The 24,154-nt window shown below is 47.8% G+C and overlaps 1 protein-coding gene across 4 annotated transcripts in view; it reads left to right on the top strand.

Annotated features, from left to right (window-relative positions):
• Window positions 1-24,154, top strand: part of PTPRG (protein tyrosine phosphatase receptor type G) — a 775,419-nt gene that overhangs the window by 647,290 nt on the left and 103,975 nt on the right. For all 4 annotated transcript variants that reach the window (XM_069560453.1, XM_069560451.1, XM_069560452.1 and 1 more), the window contains exons 9-12: window positions 7,403-7,587; window positions 10,540-10,648; window positions 15,496-15,545; window positions 17,348-18,110. In XM_069560453.1, coding sequence (XP_069416554.1) covers window positions 7,403-7,587; window positions 10,540-10,648; window positions 15,496-15,545; window positions 17,348-18,110 — 1,107 coding nt within the window. The remainder of the gene's footprint in view (window positions 1-7,402; window positions 7,588-10,539; window positions 10,649-15,495; window positions 15,546-17,347; window positions 18,111-24,154) is intronic.

Below are 24,154 nucleotides of genomic sequence, written 5' to 3'. Positions count from 1 at the left end.
TGTTCAGAGAGCTGGGTGTGGTGCCTCCCACCTGGTTAAAAGGCTTTGATTTTGCGCAAAAGGATGTATCAGGATTGGCCGACGCCCTGTGGTGGGTGTAGTTGTGACGGTCATCGTCAAGGGCATCGGACACCTGCTTCCTGCCTAGGGCGAGGCAGCTGTGAGTGAAGGCCAAGGAGGGCGGTGGAACTATGGCAAATACGAGGGCACAGCCCCATCTGAAGGTGGGGCTCTGGGAAACCACTGCAGTGTGTGGATGCAGACCCAACTGAAAAGCTGGCTTTACATGTAAAATATACCAGTTTTTAACAACTTACTGACCAGAGATGTATTAATGCGTCTCTTGTAACCCAAATGTTATTGGCCAGAGCGTTTCAATATTCGCTTACATAACAAATCACCAGCCACAGGCGTGGCTGCTGCTACTGCTAAGTCGCTTCAGTCGCGTCAGACTCTGTGCAGCCGCATAGACAGCAGCCCACCAGGCTCCCCTGTCCCTGGGATTCTCAAGGCAAGAACACTGGAGTGGGTTGCCATTTCCTTCTCCAATGCATGAAAGTGAAGAGTGAAAGTGAAGTCTCTCAGTCGTGTCCGACTCTTAGCGACCCCATGGACTGCAGCCTACCAGGCTCCTGTGTCCATGGGATTTTCCAGGCAAGAGTACTAGAGTGGGGTGCCATGTTAGTTTCTGCAAAAATCCCCTGCTCAGTAATCCCCATGTGGGCCTGGTGGTTTGTCCTTGCATGTGCTGCTGGGCCTCAGGCCCTCAGGTTTTGGCTGGGCCACAGTGTCCTCTGTGATCTTTACCCCCAACCCTGTGAGGAGGGTAATGCCAGGTACCAGCCACCCATTTCGCAGATGAGAACACAGGGGTCTCTATGAGTCTGGCTCCAGAGTCCACGCTTTCTTCATTATACCAGCTCTTCTAAGCTGTCCCTTCTGTGATGTACCTCAGTGCCATTTTTATCTGATTAATAGTTGGAATTTTGATGGAGGTGTTGTAGGAAGGAAGGGTGTGCGTTCCTGAACAGGCCAGCAAAGCGTGGAAGCACAAGGCCAGAGCGTCAGGGAGACTGGGTGGAGCTGGCCCGAGAGGAGCCCACGAGGAGGACGTGAAGGTGGTGAGGCTGGAGACATCGGAGTGGCCACGTCACAGGGGACCTGTGGGCCAGGGCGAAACCAGGGAATCAAATCCATCCATGCCGCTCATTCAGCCCACATTTACAGGGAGTCCACTGGGTGCCAGGCTCGGATCTAGTACCGAGGAAAGTGCAGTGAACAGGACAGAAGCGTGCAGCCTCCTCATGGAGCTCACATTCTAGCAGTGAAGTGTCATTACTCATTGCAGGCAGTCCACGAGGTCAGTGGTACCAAGCACAGGAGGATCTCAGCTCTGGGCTGGGTAGGGGGCAGAATGCAGTGCAGAGAACACAGATGCAGTCAGTATGGTTGGATGGCATCACCAACTCAACGGACATGAGTTTGAGCACACTCCAGGAGATAGTGAAGGACATGGAAGCCTGGTGTGCTTCAGCCCATGGGGTTGCAAAGAGTTGGACACGACTTGGCCCCGGAATCACAAAACGTGTTTCAAACAAAGATTAGGCCTCCCTTTAGCTTCTATGTGTGGCATCAACAAACCATTGATCCACAGGCCAAAACTCTTCCCACCAGCACCTTTTGTGCACCCAGGAATTGAGAGTGGTGTTTATATGTTAAATAGTTGAAGAAAATCAAGAAAGATTTCATGGCACATGAAAATGGTATGAAATGGAAACGCAAGGTCCATAACCAGTTTCACTGGAGCACGTACATGCCCGTCACGTACAAATGAGCTGGGCTGCTTCTGTGCTTCAAAGGCGGAGCTGCGTAGTCGTGACAGAGACCACGTGGCTGGGGAAGTCATGCCCACTTACTGTCCTGCCCTTTACGGGGCAAGTGTGCCCACTCCTGTCCTAAGTCCTCCCTGTGATCTGCAAGTGCTTCCTCCCAGTCTGGCCAAGAACATCCACTGTCTCAGGGAAGAGGAGAGCAGAAGGGAAATTCCTGCCCCCACCTGCTCTTCCCTTAAGCTTAGCTGGGGGTCCTCAGCCTGCAGGCCCCTGACCTTCTGCTTCCATGTATAACCTTTGACAAGCACGCATCTTTGGAGGCCCCTTCAGTTACGGCTCAGATCGTAAAAAATCCATCTGCAATGCAGGAAACCAGGGTTCAATCCAGGGGTCAGGGAGATCCCCTGTAGAAGGGAATGGCAACCCACTCCAGTGTTCTTGCCTAGAAAACTTGACAGAGGAGCCTGGAGGGCTGTAGTCCAGGGGATCACAAAGAGTTGGACACGAGTGAGCACCTAACATTTTTTTCAGTTACTGAATTCTCCCCATGGCAGGTGGTCCCATTAGAGTGAGGCCTGTTTTGTGAACTTAAAGCAATATTTTCTAGCCCTTTAAGACAGTGGAATTCTATACTGTCATCAAAACAGTCATACCAAATTCTTTTTTAAATATATATATATATATTTATTTATTTGCCTATGCTGGTCTTAGTTACAGCATTCAAATTCTTAGTTGTGGCATGTGGGATCTAGTTCCCTGAGCAGGTATCAAACCCAGGCCTCCTGATTGGGAGTGTAGATCTTAGCCACTGGGTCACCAGGGAAGTCCCCCACGTTCTTCTTGATAAGACAATATTTCTATGACTTAAAACAACAAGAAACTCACTCATAGAGCCACAATGCATTATATCCCATTTATGTCAAATTGTATGTATGTGTTTTTGCAAATGTACGAAGATGTTGGATCCTCAGAAAGTTAACAGTTATCTCTGGATACTGAGATTATGGGTGATATTTTTAAAACTTTCTTCTTACTTTTTTGGATGACTTTGGTTGCTTTTTAAAAACATTAGCATGAATCATCTTAATCAGTAAAGAAAAAGCCAGCTATTTTAATTTCAAAGAACAAATAAGAAGAATGGTTGCATCCGCCTGTGGGTGATAGAATTATTTATGTGGTTGTGATGTAACTGGTAGAGACACATGCATTCCCATACGGCTCATCCCTAATTGGATCTTCAGAATAAAGGAGATAAGTAAGAACATGGGAGAAAGTGAGGAAAGATCTAGAAGTCAGAAAATCTGACATGGTCGTCATTGGAAGGGACTCAGTCTTCTCAATATATAAATTTCCTTGGTTCGTTATTGGTATTTGGATAGATCAGAAAGTAGATCTTTCCCTGGTTCGCCCCTGCGGGTCCCCCAACCTTGACACTCTCTAGAGAAACTAAGCCACTTAGGGTATTTTTTTTAAATGATGTGTTGGCGCCACCTACTGTCAGCACCCTGTCATCTCACCCCCTTGTCTCCGGAGGAGCCGACCATCACATTCATTGTTTGATGTCTCTGCTCTGGTGGCATTTGTGCAGCAGGCAGCGAAATGCCTCCCGGGGTTCTTCAGGGCATTGGGGATGCCTCATTAATTTATCCCTTCCTTCCTGTCTCAGTTGCACAAAACGAATCTGTCCAACTGAAGCGGGGTTTGGCAGTTGAAGAGCAAAAAAGGATGCCTCCTTGTCAAAACCAATCTCCACTTTTCTCTAGCAGCTGGCTCCTTAAAGCCCGTCCCTGCTTTTCTGGCAGGAAAGCCATCTTCCCCAAGGCCGCCTTGGGCTTGGGGCTCTCGTGTGACAAATAGAGGACTCTGGCTCGTATGGGCTGCTTGGCTTGTAGTTGGCCTCCCGGGAGAAACCAACACCAAGCTCCAGTCCTCCAGGGCTGCCTCCCTCCTGCTTGCCACTGCGCAGCGTTGTCCTCCCTCGCCCCCTCGCCCCCATGACCCTCCTTGTCCAGCACGTCATCGCCTTTGCCTATTTGCTCTAGAACCCGATCCTGTCCTCCTTTTCTCTCCCAGCTCGACAAGCACCCCCACTGTCTGCGGCACCTCCTCCCAGGCCTCTCTTCTCCTCCCTTAGCTCAGCTGAAGCTCCAGGGACCTTTGTGAAGTGCCCACCTGCCTGTGTGGTTCTGTGGTTCAGATCTTTGCCGTGGCTTCTGAGTGCTGTAGGGTAAAGGCTGGAATTTCCCTCTGGGCATGTGAGGCCTCCTGCCTTGTTTCCTGCACCCCGAGCCAGCAGCCTGTCTTTGATTCCCCCAGGTCTTCTGCCTCCTGAGGTCCCTTGGCCCACCCTCCCCTCCTCCCCTGACTCCCACACAGTGAGTGTCCACTCAGTCCTCAGTTGGATGAGTCTTCTTCAAATGGGGCCTTCCCTGGTCTGTGTAGCATGAGTCAAATCTCCTGAGAAAGTGCTTGGAAAATGCAGCACAGCCCTCCTCCCCTTACCCACCCCATCCCAGGGTAACAGTAACTCCATACATGTCATTCTTTGGTGAATCACTGTCTCCCCCCTTTAGACCAGCAGTTCTCAGCCAGGGATGGTTCGCCACCCTGGGGACATTTGGCAATATTTGGGGACATTTATGCTTGTTTTAACTTGGCAGGAGGGATACTGGCATCAAGTGGGTAGGGGCCAGGATGCTGCTAAACATCATACAGGGCACATGGCAGCCCCCAGAAGCAGAGAATCGTCTGGCCCAAGAAGCCAGTGGATTACTCAACTATAAAAAGGAAGGCATTTGAGTCAGTTCTAACGAGGTAGATGAGCCTAGGGCCTATAATACGGAAGGAAATAGGCCAGAAAGAGGAAGACAAATATTACATATTGACGAATACATGTGGAATCTAGAAAGATACGACGTCGATCCTATGTGCAGGACAGCAAGGAGACGCAGATGTGAAAAACAGATTCTTGGACTCGGGGAGAAGGTGGTGGGATGATTTGAGAGAATAGCAGTGAAACTTGTGCTGCCCTGGTGGCTCAGACAGTAAAGAATCTGACTGGCATGCCGGAGACCTGAGTTTGATCTCTGGGTTAAGAAGATCCCCTGGGGGAGGGCATGGCAACCCACTCCAGTATTCTTGCGTAGAGAATCCCTATGGACAGAAGAGCCTGGCGGGCTGCAGTCCATGGGGTCGCAGAGTCGGACACAAGTGAGCAACCAAGCACAGCACAGCACATTCATGTTACCATATGTAAAATAAATAGCCAGGGCGAGTTTGATGCATGACGCAGGGCTCTGTGACAGCCTGGAGGAGCGGGCTGGGGAGGGAGGGGGAGAGGGCCTCAGGATGGAGGGGACACATATATGCCTAAGGCCTGTTCATACTGATGTATGGCAAAAGCCATCCCAATATTATAAAGTAATTTTCTTCCAATTAAATAATAAACTAAAAAATGTCTTTTGAGAAAAAGAAAAACCCTGCCTCAGAGTGGAAGCCCCACGGAGGCAGGAACCATGGCCACTGGGAAGGAGGTCGTCTGGAGAGCCAAAAATGCCATTTAAAGGCTGACTCAGCACTCTCGGCCCTTAAATGGGCTTGTCTGTAGACAGGTACAGAACTACCGCATCCCTTCAGAACTACCAGCCAGAAGGAATAAGTGGGAGGATTAGCCTGACTTTTCCTTGTGCTCTACCTACATCAGAATAGTTATACAGAGTCCCCCTGCTCCTAAGAGAGTCATCCTGACCTTTTGTGCATTTGCTTTAAAAATGATTTGAAGTCCTATTTTTAATTGTATTTGTTTACACTCTGGTCTATTTACAGTAAAATTTGATCTACTATTTTTAGTTGAGACATTCCACAAGTCAAACAGCCTTGGTTTCTAACAAAAATTTTGTTGTGGAAGCAAAGGCCAGATGACTAGGCAAGATTAAAAGAGGTTAATGCATCATAACAGCTGAGTCTAAACTGTGATGTTGGGGGATAGGGTTGTAGACAACCTTTTGGAGACAAGTGGGGAAATTGGAATGTGCATGCTATGTCAGATAATATCAAGTTAGTGTTTATTTTCTAAGGTACGAGAGTAGTCAGCATGGGGTGCTATATCACACACCATAGCCTGGGTGTCTTAAAACAGCAGAAGTTTATTTCTCACAGTTCTGGGGGCTGGGGGTCTGACATCAAGGTGCGGGAGTCTCTCTCTGGTGAGGACTTGCTTCCTGATGCACAGGCGGCCATCTTCTCGCTGTGTTGTCATGTGGGGAAGGGGTGAGGGAGCTCCCTGGGGTCTTATCAGGACCTTCATCCCACACTTAGAGGCTCCACCCTCAAGATCTACTTGTCTCCCCACGCTCGACCTCCTATTACCATCTCGTTGGACATTAGGTTTCAGCACATGAATTTAGGGGCACACAGGTACTCGGATCCTCATCATTACAGGATGTCCTCATTCTTGGGAGATACAGACCCAAGTATTAAGGAGTGAAGTTCAGAATGTATATAACTTGTTTTCAGGGATAAAGCAGGAAAGTGTTGTGTTGTGTGTATGTTGTGTGTCTGTGTGTGTTGTGTGTCTGTGTGTGTTGTGTGTATGCTGTGTGTCTGTGTGTGTTGTGTGCCTGTGTGGTGTGTGTGTGGTGTCTATGTGTGTGGTATGTGTCTGTGTGTGGTGTGTCTGTGTGTGCTGTGTGTGTGTGTGGTGTGTGTCTTGTGTGGTGTCTGTGGGGTGTGTCTGTGGGGTGTGTCTGTGTGGTGTGTGTCTGTGTAGAGTATGTGTTGTGTGTGTGTGGGGTGTGTGTGTTGTGTGTCTGTGGGGTGTGTGGTGTGTCTGTGTGTGGTGTGTCTGTGTGGTGTGTGTGTGTCTGTGTCTGTGTGGTGCCTGTGTGATGTGTGTCTGTGTGTTGTGTGTGTGTGGTGTGTGTGTGGTGTGTGTCTCTGTGCTGTGTGTCTGTGTATGGTGTGTGTCTGTGTGTGGTGTGTGTCTGTGTGTGTGGTGTGTGTGTGTGTGGTATGTGTCTGTGTGTGTGGTATGTGTTTGTGGTGTGTCTGTGTGGTGTGTGTCTTGTGTGGTGTCTGTGTGGGCTGTGTCTATGTGGTGTGTGTCTGTGTGTGTTGTGTGTCTGTGTGTGGGGTGTGTGTGTTGTGTGTCTGTGTGTGGGGTGTGTGGTGTGTCTGTGTGTGGGGTGTGTGGTGTGTCTGTGTGTGGGGTGTGTGTGTCTGTCTGGTGCGTGTGTGTTGTGTGTCTGTGTGTGGTGTGTGTGGTGTGTCTCTGTGGTGTGTGTCTCTGGTGTGTCTCTGTGTTGTGTGTCTGTGTGTGGTGTGTGTAGTGTGTGTGTGTAGTGTGTGTGTTATGTGTCTTTGTGTGGTGTGTGTGTGTACAGAAGGAGGAGGAGAGAGGGAAAACAGGGAAATGTTAGCAGGGAAAATGTTGGCAGGGGGAGGCTCTAAGTGGCGGGAGTGTGGGCACTCTCCGTCCTCCCGCGCCGGCGTTTCGCGGCTGTGGCCTTCAGGAGCACGGGGCATGGGGCCCGGGGTGCCGCCAGGCGCTGAGCTCGGCCGTGTGTGTCCAGTCTGCAGCTCCCCGCCCGTCCACATGAAAGTGCAGCCGCTGAACCAGACCGCGCTGCAGGTGTCCTGGAGTCAACCAGAGACCATCTACCACCCGCCCATCATGAACTACATGGTGTCCTACAGCTGGACCAAGAACGAGGACGAGAAGGAGAAGACGTTCACCAAGGACAGCGACAAGGACTTGGTAAGACTGCCTTGTTCTGAGTCGGGGCATCCAGGGCAATGAGGGGGGCCCCCCGTGCATCTCCGGGGGTGCTTCCTGTGCGACATTCCAGCCCCAGGCTGCCTTCCTGGTGAAGCAGGTACTGCCGTGGACAGCGCTGCAGCGCCTGCTTGGGCTCCATCCCACCCTTAAACTTGCCAGCCACACTGCCAGGAAGAGTTAATCTGTTTGTAGTTAAGCCCTTCAAAACTGACTGCTTTTTCTTTCATTATTTAAAAAGAGACGTCAGAAAGCCTCCACGAAGCCCTCATCATGTGATAGCGTTAGCGTAAATGCTAAGTGCGTTACACAGTTAACCGTACAGCGGGGCCGGGCACGGTGTGAGCACTCTCAGTGCTCGCTGTTACCATTACTGCAGTTATTCCCCCTCTGCCTTCCTCCTTCCCACCCCTCCTCCCCTCACCCCCACCAGGCAACCCTCTGCAGTCCCCACCGCTCCCTTCTGTCACATTTCATCTGCCTCACGCCTTCTACCTGCGAGACCTCGGTGACCACACCATTTTTAACCACAGTTCTCAGGCTCTCAGACCCTGTAATACCTGACTTCACTTTTGAGCTACACGTGCCCAGTTCCGTGTTTCATCTTAGATGTGCATAAATATTTAGTGGCCATCCCCCAACAAGGCCCTTGAGAACAGATGTTTGCAGAAGCCAAGTCTTCTTCCCCTAGAAAAGCAATCACTCCAACAAGCGCTGGTCTTTACATCTTTGCCCGGAAACTCAAAGCGACACATTTGGGTTTGAAAGCCTGGCGTTTATTGTTAATCAAAAGAAGTCTTTGGGATAATGAAGCCCATCATTGTATATGTACATGAAAAATGTAATAGCACCGAGTGGGATTCTTAATGACTGTTACTGCTTTTTTTCTTCCCAATACAGAGTCCCCAGGGCCCGTTCAATCACTTACAGAGTAATACTTTCCGTATTGCTTCAGATGACGATTCTTTTACTTCATTTCCATTTATACTTTCAATTTCCCCACTAGATGTTGTTATCTGGGTCACATTAGGGAATGATGAGCTTCAAGAAATCAGAGAGGAATCTGTTGAAAGGCACCCAAGGTTGTGATGTGTTTTAACCTTTTCTCTTGTCAGGACCCGAAGTCCGGGAGGGAGGTTTCTCTTTCTGAGCTGAAGGGGCTTGCATTAATCAGCAGAAACTAGCTAGGCGCTTATTCGGTTTCTTATACTAAGTGGGAGATAATTAAACATGCAAAGATGAATAGATACCAGCTCAGAGTGAATTCTAATAAATCCCTGCTTAGAGGAAGCGAAGATTTTTGCTCTGCACAGAAGACGAGGTCACAGGTTTAGAGACTGAGGCATAAATGAGTTTCAGAGAAAGAGAGAGATGTAGAGAAAAACATGCTTTGACAGCAAGTTTTTTATAAGGATTTCTAGGGGTGGTTCTTTTCTTTGGGGACACACAAAATTAATTTTCTTAATTCCTCAAGAAGTTGAGAGTGCTGACTTAGTGGCAGCAAAGCTTTTCTCTGATTTAGGATTCTTGTGGCCCAGAAACATTCCCCAAACATTTTCCTGGCTTTTGCCAGCATCCCCCTGACACACACACCCTCACTGCCAGCCTGGGGAACAGGTGTTGTTGCCTGCCTTTTCCAAAAGGTAGGCTGAAAGTGAAATAACGGGACCCTAACCTCCCGCTCTACCCAGGAATACATTTGCTAGGCAGCAGGCAGCAGGCATGGCCACAGTAACTTGTTAATGCCTCTGCAGAGGTTTTCAATAGCTACCTTGGGGGAAACCCACTCAGTGGTTAAGCTCCCAGAGCTGCTTTCTGGACCTGGCCCAGAATTTAGTGACGAGACATTTCATCATCAGGGAGTCTTTAAAAATCAGTTGCTTTTGCTACTTGTTTCTTTGGGTAAGCAACCCCTGCCAACTTTTTAGGCATTTTCCATTTTCTGATTTTTAAAAGTCTCTTGGAGTAAAGCTTTGCGGGATGGGGATCTGGATTTGGCTCCTGACCTGGGACCAGGGATTGGGAAACTTTTCTCTTTAAAGAGTCAGAGAGTTAAGATACTAGGTTTTAAGGCATCTGTGGGCAACTACTCAACTCTGCCACTGAAGGGTGAAAGCTGCCACAGCAACAGGGAAATGAATGGGATGTGGCCGTGTGCCAGTAAAACTTTATTTACAGAAAACAAACAGCGGGCCAGACTGGGGCTGTGGACTGTCACTTGCCAACCCCTGTGTTAGACCAGGGGCATGGTTTCTATTGCGTGGTGAGGACTACCAATCAAGGCTTGCTTGACCTCTGTTGTATGGCAATCACAAGAACCCTGCGAGGGAAATCTTACTCTCTCCACTTAACAGCTGGAGGGAGCAGAGGCTAAAAGACATTGAGCAGCTGACTCAGAATCACAGAGCTGGTGAGTGGCATGACACAGGTAGATCTCTTGTCCTCTGACTTCCGGTCGGGTATTCTTCCAGCTTCATGCCTTGTGTTATCCAAGGTCAAGGTACAACAGTGCCTTTAAACTGCAAAGAAACAGTAACACAGAGACTTCGTTGTGGCTTCTCTAAACTCTGCATGGCCCCGGAAATTCAGTACACTTGATGATTCTAGATGGTAAATCATTATCGTTTACAAGGTAGAGCAGTTTTGATAGAAGTCCCAGCCTCATGGGTACAAACAGGGCTGAAGGCACGCTCCAAGACAGAGTCCAGCATCTATGTCGAGGCTGGTGTCCCTTCTCTGACTCTACATATTTTTGTGTTGAGAACATACTCCCAGGTGAGGTTGCTTCTGAATGCTTGTTCCTTTCAGAGTGAGCCTTTGGTCAGTGAGGAAGCACCGTGTTTGCTGGGCTTCGCATGGCACCCAGAAACCTACATGTGATGCTTAACAGTCTTTTATATTCGGCTTTACTCCTGTCCTTTCCTCACCCTGCAGAAAGCCACCATTAGCCACGTCTCACCCGACAGCCTTTACCTGTTCCGGGTCCAGGCCGTGTGTCGCAACGACATGAGGAGTGACTTCAGCCAGACCATGCTCTTCCAAGGTGAGGAGCTGGCCTTCTCGTCTGCCCTGAGCCCTTCTCCTTTGGGCTTTGTCTTTTTTCCTGTTCCAGTACGTACACATGAGACTACAAACCTGGCCTCTAAACATCAGTGTGGGTTTTTGCAGTCACACCTGAAAAGCCTGGGCCGTTTTGGCCTGTCTTTTAGGTAGGAGGTTTCACAGGCAAGAGGAGGGGAAGAAGGGTGAAGTGATTATTTTTAAAAATTAACGTTATTTTCCAACCGTGCATGTGTCTGCTACTGTATCAGATCATAGAATTGTCTCCTAGCCACAGGGAGGAGTGCTGTCTTTGGATTTTGAGCATGATCTAGTTAGCTGATTTAGGGTCTAGTGGAATGTTTCAGCTCAGCTTTGGGGCATGGCAAGAGGAGAATGCACTTTGGTGAAGAATTTAAAGGAGCTCTTAAAAACTTTGTCATCAAGATGTCATTAAAGATGTCATCTTTAAATGGAATATTTTTTAAACCAAAATCAGTGTAAAATACCCATGAACAGCAACAAAAAATCAAAACTTTGCGTGAAGACAGGATATTCTCTGTCTTACTTGCCCCACGATCATCTCAGTCCTGGTTCCAGTAAAACTTGATTGACAAAAATTGGCAGCTGGCCTGTGGGCTGTAGTTGGCAGACCTAGTTTTGTGATGCGAACTAAGACCAGTGTGGAGGGAGCGACCAGGGCATCAGGCTTTGCTCTCCCTGTCTGAACCTCCCTGGGAAGGTTCTTTACTTCCTGGATCCTCAGTTTCAGAGGCACAAACCAGGCCAATGCTTCTTCACATTTGTAAGTTATGTATCTGGGTTGAAGACTTTGGACATTTTCCCTAGAAAATGCCAGAAGTTTGCACATCACAGCTTCCAGGGTCTCAGAAACCTGTAAACCATAGATCCGGCTTCACTGTCTGGAATCCTGTGAAGAATGCACATTCACGGGCCCCTCCCAGACTAATCATCTCGGAATCTCAGAGGATGAAGCCCAGGAATCTGAATTTGAACCAGATGGCTCAGGTACCAGGCATGCAATGAGAGATGGAGAAGTTGCTGACTCAGAGCCGGGGCCTGACATGAGGGCCCCACGTTGAATCTTGGCTGCCACGTGATCTTTCTGTGACTCTGAAAATGTTGACTAATGTATCTAAGCTGCAATTTCACAGTCTGAAGGTGGTAGTTAGGAGAGTACTGCCCTCATGGGGCCCTTGTCAAGTGACAGGGTGATTCATGTTACGTAATTAGCACAGAGCCTAGAACCAATGCTCAATATCCCCTTAGTGTGAGGCTTAGTATAAAAGATAGTATGTGATGAACCCAGAGTAGGAACCCCTGCAGCTGAGATTCCCTCCAAGGATCCCTTCTAGCTTTGCAGGTTTGCCTCTAGTATGGAAAGAGCCTTTGCTGACATTCACCTCAGCTCATCCTTCCGTTTAAACTACTTGAAATTAACATGGCTGTATTTTTTTCACAAGTAAATCGCTCTCACCGTGTGTCCACCTGAATGCACAGGCCCATCTGCTTGTGTTGAGGAGAGTCCACAGGCCAAGGCCAGGTCTGTCTGGGCCAGCCCATGGGAGACAGGAGGGGAAGCCAGGCGCACGCTTGCTGAGGCCAGAGGCCGGCAACTTGGGCACATAAATCATGATTAGGCCGCCCATGCGCTCTAACTAGGAACCTGGAATCTGCAAAACCGCCTTTCCTGATTAATAGGCCCCTGAGCTCACTGGCTTCTGCACAGACTTTGAAAAATGAAATGTTTGTAATATAATGCAGTTCCCAAAAGCCTCGTCAGCTGTAAATTCTGAGCACGGAATAGTTAAAATGTCTGATCACGGTGACTCCTTAAAGATGGCAGTGCCTCCTCTGCCTGAAGGCTTCCCTTGCTCAGGGGTGGACATGCATTCACTCATTCTCTGTATCAATGTTTGTCCCTGCATGTTGACCAAGGGACATACAGTGGCCTTGGGATCTTCCCTGCGTCTTCCAGTGGGCAGTGGAAAAATCAACTCTGCAGGTCATCTAGCACCTTTTCTGGTGAACCAGCTAGGAGCCTGTGAGCAGTAGAGGCCAAAGTTCAAGACAGATCAACTTAAGAGTTCAGTGTTAAAAGGGAAAGAAGTGAACTTAGGGAATTTCATGGGCACTTTGTTAAGAATAATTAGGTTTCCCCTTGATAAAGTTTGCCTCTGACTTGGCAGCATGAGAAAGACATGTAGAATATTTTCATTATTATAATAAATAACACGGGTTTCCCCGGTGGCTCAGTGGTGAAGAATCCACCTGCAGTGCAGGAGATGCAGGACATGCAGGTTTCATCCCTGGGTTGGGAAGATTCCCTGAAAGAGGAAGCGGCAACCCACTCCAGTGTTCTTGCCTGGAACATCCCATGGACACAGGAGCCAAGGGCTCTCAAAGTCGGACACAACTGAAGCGACAAAGCACAGCACAGCACGTAGTAAATAACACAATATTTATGTCCTGTATAACATCATAAATAAGTTATGCTTACCTTACTGTAGTAAGTATGATGATAATAATGGTGATCATTGTGTTTGGAGCAGCTCCTAGTTACAGACCCTTTGGCCATAAGTCATCTCATCTGACCTCGTGGCAGCTTGTAATGCAGACTATATATTCTAGAGGGAGAAACGATGTTCTGAGCAATTGAGTAACTTGCCCCCCACCAAAAAAAATCATTTGATTACAAAGCAGAGTCCAGTTTCTTATTCCAAAGCCTAGTCATTTATACACAATGACAAACCACCCCTAAAGCATAAATATTATTCTGTATCCTGGGTCTTCAACAAACAGCTCAAAAGATTGATTGCCAAGTATTCAAAAGTTTTTTTGCAGGTCTCAACAGTTATGCAAAATAAGGGCTTGTAAGCCTTCTCTTTGAGCCACAGACCTATCAGGCAGCCTGGCCAACCCATCAGATCCTCTCTCAGAATGGTTTATAATAAATAATTAAAATACATAGGAAAGGAAACCAATTACACTTAGATACAGTTGTCAAATATTTTAAACACGCAAATCGGCAACGTAGTCATTGCTGCACTTCTTTTATGAAAGTATTCAATGACAGTGGTGGGTCTGTTAGCGATGGTGATTTCTGAGTAGCAATGAACATAAATGATACTTCAAAATAGCTCCAGCAACTGTAAGGCAGCAGGAAAATACCCCATTTCAATCATAGACAGAGACACAGGATGGTCCTGCTAAAGAGAGCTGAGATTCCAAGCTTCTGCTCCTCTTGCAAGAAGAAGCTACATCTCCCTGACAGCTCAGTGGAGACATGTCTCTCTTTCTCCCCCTATCCCTGAATTCCACCAGGCCGATGGACTGGTGATCTGAAAGGCCCTATAGAAGCTTCCTAGTCGTCACAACTAGCACTGACCCCAGTGCGAATTGTTCAAGATCAATGAAAACAGCCACAGTGATGGAGTGGCCACTGAGTTTGTTGGCCTTAAATTAAGGCCTTTGTAAAGGGCAGGAAAAGCAGATCTCTTAGGAAGCTTTCTTCCTGTGTTAACAAAGGGAGGTGTGTATACCTGTCTGAGGCAGCACAGTATTGATCCTGAAGCAGCTCACTGATGGTGGGAGGTTATATTTAGTGCCAGGCAAGGACTGTTTGCTTCCTGGGCTGCCTCATCTGACCTGGTTGTATTGATGTGTAGATCAGTCTATTCCCCACAGTTGTCTCTTTACACGTTTCACTTTCCAGCTGAGCAAAGTGAATATATCGTTAAGTTGGGGGTTGCAAATGTAGACGTCCTGTGGCCCAGCAGGGAACCACATACAAATGAGGCGGGACCATCATGGAAAACTGGAGAGGTGCCGTTTGAAAGGGGGTGATGGACACTTAGCCCCTGCCAAATGTGCCCTGCAGGAAGGTGAACTTAGTTTTGCCAAAAATTGCGTTTTTTTTCAGGATGAGCAGAAAATTGGGATTTTCAGGTTAAAGCTGCTGTTTAAAATGTTGACAATGAATTCTTTTTTTTTTTTTCCAAAAAGCTTGCAGGGCAAATAAAAAATAGTTCCAGTACTTGCCCCACTTCTAATTTAGGTAAAAACTCCAGCAGATACAATGTTATTTATTTGGGAATTTAGTGGGTTTTTTGCACCTTTTTCAATGCCATGTATGTATGGGAAGCAAATGTTTATTTTATACAGGACTATTGTTTTTGAGATCAGCACAAAAAGTGAGTCTGACAAATAGATTACAGTTCTTACATTTTTTAAGGAAGAGATAAAAAGTACTAGTTTAAGGTAAACTGTAATAAGTTTAGAATGCATATTATAGTCCCTGAAAGGATAATATAAGACATTATCACCAAAAAAAAAGACGAGTAACAATGGAATAATATGAAGTTCAGAAATAGACAGAATGTTGACAAAGGTCAGAGCGGTCGTGAGAACACCTCTATGGAGGCATGTACAAACCTGCTGGGGTGCTGGAGAATGTCTGTATTTTAATATGAGGGCGAGTTATACAGCAGTAAAGATTAATTTGACTCTACACTGAAGATTTGTACATTTTGCTGTTATGTAAGTTTTATCTCAACTAAGAAAATGATGACAATTTTGTAAAATTTTAAACTAAGAGCTTTTAAGACAAGAGTCGGAAACTATGACCCACAGATATGGCCAGATACGACCATCTGTGTTTTTTGATGACTCACAAACTGAGATGGGTGTCACATTTTTTGATAGGGGGGAAAAAATAAAGAATTTATAACATGTAAAAATTATGTTTTTCAGATTTGTGTAGGTAAGTACAGTTTTGTTGGAACAACAAGAAATTTCTGCTGTTTACAGTATAATTTCTTTGCTTCTCAGCTAATACCACTCGAATATTCCAAGGGACCAGAATTGTCAAAACAGGAGTGGTAAGTAGAGAATATAATTGCTTTGTCATGGCTGGTTGGTAATTTGCATGCATTTAGAACTGTCACCACAAGGTGGCAGTATGATGTTGTCAAACTGCTCAATGAGACCTAGTTAAAAGACTGAATAAATTATACACTCCGTATAATTCAGTACAATGCATTATTTTAAAAAGCCTTGCAACAGAGTTAAGCCAGCAGTGTTATACTGTATTGTTTTTGTCAAGATAAAAATTTTTAATGGTTTATAATTTGTGAGATCATAGGATGTAAGAATGCAAAGGAGTGGGGACAGGCTAAGATTGAAAGGTTGTTATTTGACCAAAGTTATATGAATTTGCCCATGCTGGAGCCTCAGTATCTATGTTTTCTCCTTTCTAGTACAACTAATAATTGTAATAATAATTGCAGTGTTCGTAATAACAAATCCTACAATATATTGAGTTTTTCCTGGGTTTCAGGCACAGGGTATTAGTTTATTTACCCCTCACAGCATCCCACAAGTTTGGTATTACTATGACTCCCATTTTATGGATGAGGAAGCTGAGGCTCCATGAGTTAATGTGCCCAGCATCTCCCAGAGAGCAAGTGAGGCATCATGCTCAAGCCAGACTGTCTGCTCTGTCTCCAGTGCCTTATCGTGGGTGGCACCTGGCATTTCATTCACCAACTTCAAAACTCAGCGTTTGCTAACTTGATCATCATTTAAACTACAGACTTTTCAAACTGAAACTTGATGAGACAGTGGTGAAATCTAAGTGGTTCTGGCTGTATTACTTTTAACTACATAAATGATGGGATGGAATTCTGGATTCTGCATGTGAGGTTTCAAGGACTAAAAATAAATGTCAGAGCAGCACTTATTTTTGTAAGATACTGTGTGCAAATACAGTCCCTCCACGAAGCCTCATTTAGTAGGATGGGAAGAATGAGCTGAGACTCGTAGCTAGTCAGCTGCACCTCTGCCCCTTAACCTCTCTGTGCCCCATTTTCCTCACCTCTAAAGTAGGGTGATGTTCACATGTGTCCCCGGGAAAGCCTGGGATGCCCAGGCACACAGTTGGAGCTTTTTAAATGGGACTCTTACTGTCATCTTTACAAGCATGTATTTCGCTATGATTAAATCTGGAGGGTCTGAAATCAGATATGGCAGGTGTACAGCACCTGACCCAGAGATGCGGGTGTAAACCGGCTCCCGAGGCCTGCAGCGTAGAGCGCAGCCCGACTTCTGACCCGGCCACTGCAGACATGTACCGGCCACTGTCCTCTGTCCATCCACTTCCTCGCTTTCAGATGTGCAGCCGCGTCCTGGAGAGCTACTGTAGACCTCAGGGCTGCGAGTTGTCCACAAGGGACACAGTGAATGCAAAAGCTCCTGCCCCCTCCAGCGTCACCCCAGCAGCACGTGACCGTCCGGTGTTGCCCCTGTATTGCTTATTTGACGTTTGCCTTTCAGACAGAGTTTCCCAGGTGGGTAGAGAACCCAACAGGAAGAATGCTGCTTGCTTTTTTGCCACTTAGCCTCCTCCTCCTGAGCAATATCAGTGAAAAGTTGAAGTTGGGTTTGATATGTAGATTACAAATTTTAAGTAATTATAAAAATATGAAGAGCGGTGACAGTCAGCCATGGAGGGCCTGTTGTCACTTTTGGCACCAGCCTTTGGGAGACCCTGAGAATAAAGGTGAAGATGAGTGGAAGCCCTTGGAGGGTCGCATCCAGGGCCTGGTTCCCAATCCCAGTGACTGACACTCTGCTTTCTCTTCCTCTCTCCCTTCCCCCCACCTCCCTGGGCAACCCCTTCAAGCCCACAGCATCGCCGGCCTCTTCGGCGGACATGGCCCCCATCAGCTCAGGCTCTTCCACCTGGACATCCTCCGGCATCCCCTTCTCCTTTGTCTCCATGGCGACTGGGATGGGCCCATCGTCCAGCGGCAGTCAGGCGACCGTGGCCTCGGTGGTCACCAGCACGCTCCTGGCCGGCCTGGGCTTCAGCGGCGGCGGCATCTCCTCCTTCCCCAGCACCGTGTGGCCCACGCGCCTGCCCACGGCTGCCTCTGCCAGCAAGCAGGCCGGCAGACCCGTCCTGGCCACGACCGAGGCCTTGGCCAGCCCGGGCGCCGACGGCGATTCGGCGCCCAGCAAGGACGGCGAGGGCGCGGAGGAGAGCGAAAAGGACGAGAAGAGCGAGAGCGAGGACGGCGAGCGCGAGCACGAAGAGGAAGGCGAGAAGGACTCCGAGAAGAAGGAGCGGAGCGGGGTGACCCACGCCCCGCGGGCGCGCAACCACACCCAGCCCAGCGCCGCGCCCTCGGCCCCCGGCACCGCTGCCCAGGAGGGCGCGCATCAGACTACATCCGGGCGCGAGCGGGCCCGCACTGCCGTCCCCACCGCCCGACCCCAGGACGCCCTGGACCCCCACTCGGTCACCCCCACCCAAGTGCCCCCCACAGTCACAGAGGAGCAGGACGAAGACAGTGATCCCGCGAGGCCCGAGGTGCCATCCAGGAAGCCTGTGCCCCCAGGGGACCGGTTTCCTGAGGATAGCAGGTTCATCACTGTTAACCCAGGTAAGCGGCCGGCCCTCCCCGGAGCCCTCAAGCTGATGTGAACAGTTACCCTTGAAGAAATATTTGAGGGTAGAGAGTGAAGATCCAGAGAGTGCTTAGTATTCCTGGAATTGTGTGCGCGTGTGTGTCTCTTTCTATTTTCTTCTGATAAAAATCACCTCTTCTATTAAAGTGGCTGGACTAAGTCTTGCCTTCATACTTGCTTCCCAGTAAAGTCAACTTGCCTCAGAGTAACTCCAGGCACTTCAGCCATATTATGAAGTACATGATGGAAAAAGGCATCTGTCTTAAGAAATGTATTCTTTCAGATTTGTTTGCCTAGGCTCTTCCCCAGCCCCTGTGTTTCTGGGCTGCCTGATCGGTGCCAGTCGCTGGCCGGGGTGCTGACTGAGGTGAGCTTGTTGCTGCAGCTCACAGGGTAAAAGAGGAGCCGGAAGCAGGGAAGTTAGGAAACAAGAGAGGTTGGAAAGCAAGCAAGCAAATCCATGGGCAAGCCAGAAATGTAGCTAACGGTTGTTGGTGACTGTGAACGGTCATAGTAAAGGAAAAAAATAGGGTGATATCAAAGAAAATAATCAGGAAGAGGGCAGGGAGCTATTTTAACCACCAAGGGCCACTCGGGGGAAGTAACTTTATATTAAAGCTACAAGGGTGAGAAGCTCCAGCGTGGGGAGAACTGGGATTCGCTCATGCCAGCCTATGAAATAGTGCCCCATTTGCTCTGAATTGTGCTTTTTATGGATGATGACTCCAGGGCACAGCTGGTCTACCCTCCACGAGGAGGACATGATGGCCATCTTCCTAGCCAGGGGTGATTTTGTGGCTCTGTCCTATGCTCATATCTTATTAAAACATCCTGTTAGTTTTTACAAGGGGGTCCTGAACATGAGGGGTTGTTATTGTTGTGGGGGTTTTCTTAATAAGAAAGTCTCTCTTTTGCCAGACTACAAGATGTTTAGTAACAATTTTTTTTCTTTTTTTTTTTTTTCATCTAAGCTGTTGTGGAGTTATAAGAGTGCAAAAAAAAAGCAACTGGTAAATATTTATTTGCTTTTGCACTTGTAAACATTAAAATTCATCTAAAGCTGAGACCTCGTATGTTAAGATACAACTTAGAATAAATTTTCATGTTTTGAATTACATTCCTCCTTAAAGATGGTATGGACTCATGTTTTGAAGTGTGGGTCTACTGTGGGTGCTGCTCACTTTGTCCCAGTTTTAGGGGAAAGTGCAGAGTAGCCCTCTAAGAATTGAGTAAAGGAAGTATCAAGCCACTTGGGAAGCTGTTTGCAACTCTTCCTGCAGGAGCAGTGACATTCCCTACAAGAATTGATGTGAAAAAGCTGGATTTCTTGGATTTGGAGATATTAAAAGAGATATTTTTGGAGTAACCACTGAATCCCAGGCGCTGGACTAGGCGTTGGGAATAGACTCTAGAGCTAGTCAGGCTTGTGTTCTCCTGAGGTTTATGTTCTAATGGAAAAGCTTGAGAGTGTTCCAGTAAATAGATGCATTAACATCAAGTGCTGGAGTTGGGGTCAGGGACGGTTTTCATTCAGTGGTCAAGGAAGGACATTTGAGTGGAGACCCCGGTGGTGGAAGGAGCTAGCTAGGCAGTGATTCATGGAAGAACATTCTGGGCTGTAAGAGCAGCAGGTCCAGAGACCCTAAAGTGGGGGCTAACTTGGATCAGTCAGGGAGCCATCAGAGGCCCAGTGTGTCTGGACCCCCGAGATCAGGGATCCAGAATGAGTTAGAGCAGAGCTCAGTTCAGAAAGGGGCTTGTCAGCCATGCTGAGGCTTGAGTTCTAAGCACTGTGGAAAACCAGCAGTGGATTTCCCCAGCAGAGTTACTCATCTGATGAACTTTTTCAGAAGGTCATTTCCACCTCTTTGTGGACGTTTAGGGAGGCAGGAATGGACACAGGCAGTTGAGTTAGGAGGTGATGACTGAGGCAGCTTGGACCAGTGTAGTTTCTCCACAGACGAGCAGTGGACCTGGAATTGATTTTCAGGCTTGAACAGTTTCGCTTGCAGACTAGGGGCTCTGGCAAAGTAGCCTTCCCAGCTGGCTCCTCTTAAACACTTCTTTGTCCACACTCCTGAAAAGCTCTCCAAGCGAAGAGCTTGAAGCTTTGGCAGTTTGAGAGACTGGTGAGGGTGGGGGCCCAGGATTCAGTCCAGGTGAGCGGAAATGAGTCCTTGCAGTGGCAGTCAAGTTGCTGATTCCAGGGAGAGGGGAGCAGAAACACTTGGTAAATCCTGTGGAGGCTTCTGCCTTCGGGTGCAGGACCTGTGAGTCTCCAGCTTCAACCCTGCACGCATCTGAGTGTCCACGATCTTGGCACAGTAGCTTGTGGAGTCAGATCCTTCTAGGGGGCTCTGCCCTTTATTCTCACAGGGTCCTCAGGCCAGTCTTTCCACTCAGCATCATCACCTGTAAGGTGGGCATAACTAGAGCCCTTAGTGCTGAAGGAGGTGCAGATAAACAGAGTCACCCTTCTTGTCAGTGACACGGGAAGAGGAGCTTCACGCAGCCTGAGGTCCACAGGACAGCAAGAGCGACTATGAGGCAGCCCCTTGCAGCTCTCCAGCAGTCATCCTGGGACTTTGAAGAGCAGGCGGAGACTGTGGTCCCCAATGATCTGGCACTAGAAACACTCTCCAGAAACTCCAGTCTGTCCGCAACACTGGTAAAGCAGAGTTTCTGCCTTTCCACCTTCATCTCAATGGGAGCGTCCACTTCTTCCCAAAGTCAGAGGGATCTTTCTTTAGAATTTCAGGTAGTTCCAATTTGAGAGTGGTGGTGGGGCTTGGTTAATACAGAGACGAACAAACGTTTTCTGCAAACAGCCAAAGAGTGGACATTTCCAGCTTTGTGGACTGTAAGTCTTTGTTGCAACTGTACCTCTTTGCAAGGGGGCATGTAAGCAGCCTGAAACACCCCACAAATGGGTGAACGTGATTTGAGTTCTGGTAAAACTCAGTTTTCAAAAACAGGCAGTGGGCCTGATTTGATCAGCAGGCTATCATTTGCTGACCCCTGTGGCTTTACACAGAAATGTGTATGTGTGTTGCTCAGTCGTGTCTGACTCTTTGTGACCCTGTGGACTGGAGCACACCAGGCCTCCCTGTCCCTCACTGTCTCCCGGAATTAGCCCATTGCCCGTTTGCCCATCACGCCGATTGAGTCAGTGATGCTGTCCAGCCACCTCATCCTCTACCACCCTCTTCTCCTTGTGCCTTCAGATGCTTTGGCCACCTAATGGCCAGCTGACTCACTTGAAAAGACCCTGATGCTAGGCAAGATTGAAGGCAAATGTATGTGTGCCCGTTGGTTAATAAAAGATATAAGTAACTTGAGGGTAAAACCCCACATTGTGCATGACCCCCAAGGTCTCACTTTGCCTCGATCCATCTTCCTTTTCTCCATCTGCCTCCTCCAGCTTGGTGTTTATTTTTTTAAACGAAATCCCCATCGTTTTAATGTTAGTGGCGACTTCTTTTAAAGACTCTGGATGTACATTTGTGTAAATCTGTTCCACATTTATTTTTTCTTCACGTTAAAAACAATTCTTCCAGTCGATATTTAGTCTCTTCAAAAAAAGCGTCAACGTTAAACAAATTGTGTTTTTACCAGCATCTCCAAAAGGCTTATTTAAATCTCCTTGATGTTTGATAACATCTTTTCAAAAAATCCTATGACTAGTATCTTCAGTATTAACTTGCAGGGAAGAAGAGAGAACGATTCTCTAGAAGAAAGGGGCCAGTTCAGACACATGCAGAAATCAGGCAGGTAACGGCCAGGGTCCCTCCCTTAGCAGCCACGGCCCAGATGTGGTGAAGACACCCCCAGAGGCCAGTTGATGCAATACAGTGTTCTTGGGGTATGCAGCATGCCCCAGCAGTAACATCTCAGGGTGGGCACAGTCTACAAACTCATCATTTAATGCTGAGGTTTTTCCCTTTTTCTTTCCTTATATCTGGGAAACTCCTTTTTCAGACTGCATCTTGCTCAGAACCCCATTATGTAAACACTCATTCACCGAAAGCTGGCTGAGTGCCTCCTCCAGTTCAGGGGTCGGGAGAGTAGAGTCTCCAGACCAGATCTTGCCTTTGAGTGACTTTGGTCCTAACCCTGAGCTAGAAATGGGCTTCCCAGTTGGTCCAGTGGTAAAGAATCCACCTGTAATGCAGGAGACTGAGGTTTGATCCATGGATTGGGAAGATTCCCTGGAGGAGGGCACAGCAACCCACTCCAGTATTCTTGCTTGGAGAATTCCATGGACAGAGGGACCTGGCAGGCTACAGTCCATGGGATCACAAAGAATCAAAAGGACATGACTGAAGCAGCTGAGCACGCTCATAAATCTGCAGTACACTCAGTTGGTCAGAGACTTGGGGCTGCTCTTCTGCTCTGACTCAGAGTCGAGGGTGCTAAGCTCCAGTCACCTCTCTGCTTTGGGCAAACCTTGAGTACCTCTTGGGAACACTTAGGCTCTAAGGAAGCCCAGCTTGAAAATCTTTACTTCTAGAAACAGTTGCATCACTGCTTAATATTTATTCCATGCTGGTGATGTGGGTACTAAAAGCCAAAATGTGATGTCGCTTATCCTACATAACCCCAGGCGGCCTCTGCTGTCTTTGTGGCCCTTAAACCAGTGGGGAAACGAGGCGTGCATGCTAAGTCGCTTCGGTCGTATCCAACTCTTTGCAACCGTATAGACTGTACCCCACTAGGCTTCTCTGTCCATTCTCTAGGCAAGAAGACCGGAGTGAATTGCCATTCCCTCCCCTAAGGGATCTTCCCAACCCAGGGATTGAACTGCTGGTGTCTCTTAAATCTCCTGCATTGGCAGGCAGCTTCTCTACCACTAGCATCACCTGGGAGGCCTGGGGAAACCAAGGCTCAAAGGTTAAGGAATTTGCCTGAGCAAGACGTGGCGAGACGGGGGGTCAGACACAGGCCCAGAACCCACCTGGTGCTGCTGGCTTCCTGCCCTTGGGGCTTATTTTCCAAGTGGGCAAATAATTCAAATGAATTATTAATTATTAAGTGAATATTTGAATGTGTCCTTGTAAAAAGAAACCATTTTTTCACTTTTGACACAGACTCTCAAGGTCACCTAGAGATGAGCTTATTCCTTTCCTCACAGGGTAATATCTGGAAATGTTTTCGGTTATCATGACTGAGGCAGGGCCTGCTCCTAACATGTAATGGGAAGAGATCAAGGATGCTGCTGAACATCCTCCAAGGCACAGACCAGTCCCACAACAAAGAATTTCTTAGTCCAAAATGTCCATAGTGCCATGGTGGAGAAACTTCAGATTTATAGGTTAACATAAAGTTCCTTTTCAAAGATGTTTACTTGGGAGGAAACAATAGGAGGTAATTTAAGGTCAGAAATAAGTAGCAATACAGGCTCATGAATATAGAGCAGACGTTATGACTGAAATTCAGCCGGGGTTTATGGAGCGGGGGAGAGGCTTCATGCTTTGGTTGGTTGGTTGGTTGGTGTTTTGGCTCTGCTGGGTCTTAGTTGCAGTGTGTGGGATCTGCAGCCTTCCTTGTGGCGTGCAGAACGTTTAGTGGTGGCATGCAAACGCTTAGTTGTGGCATGTGGGATATAGTTCCCTGACCAGAGGCTCGAACCTGGGCCCCCTGCACTGGGTGCACAGAGTCCTAGCCACTGGCCCCCCAGGGAGGTCCCTGCATGCTTTAGTTAAAGTAAATCAGACCAGGATTTTGTATGGACTGTCATCGCAGTTTTCAGCCTTCCTGCTTTGGTTGCTCAGGCTCCTGTTGTGGGGATAACTTTTCTGCGTCATATGGCTTGCCCTGGCTCTTGACTGTGATTTTACTGCAAGTGTTGAGAAGAACTAGCTTGGGTGCCCTGAAGGCAGCAGTGTGGTTTAGTTTCCTCCTAGAAAGTGTCTGGGTCCTTGGAAGTTTCTGTCCCTCACTGAGTGATCTTGAAATAGGACAGATTGTATACCTCTTGATGTAGGAAACCAGACCTCACCGAGAACAAGCAGATTTCCAG

This window comes from Ovis canadensis, chromosome 19 (assembly GCF_042477335.2).
Source record: "Ovis canadensis isolate MfBH-ARS-UI-01 breed Bighorn chromosome 19, ARS-UI_OviCan_v2, whole genome shotgun sequence".
In the NCBI taxonomy this organism is placed as follows: Eukaryota; Metazoa; Chordata; class Mammalia; order Artiodactyla; family Bovidae; genus Ovis; species Ovis canadensis.
The sequence above is the reverse complement of the archived record's forward strand: the minus strand, read 5'-3'. Positions and strand labels throughout refer to the sequence as shown.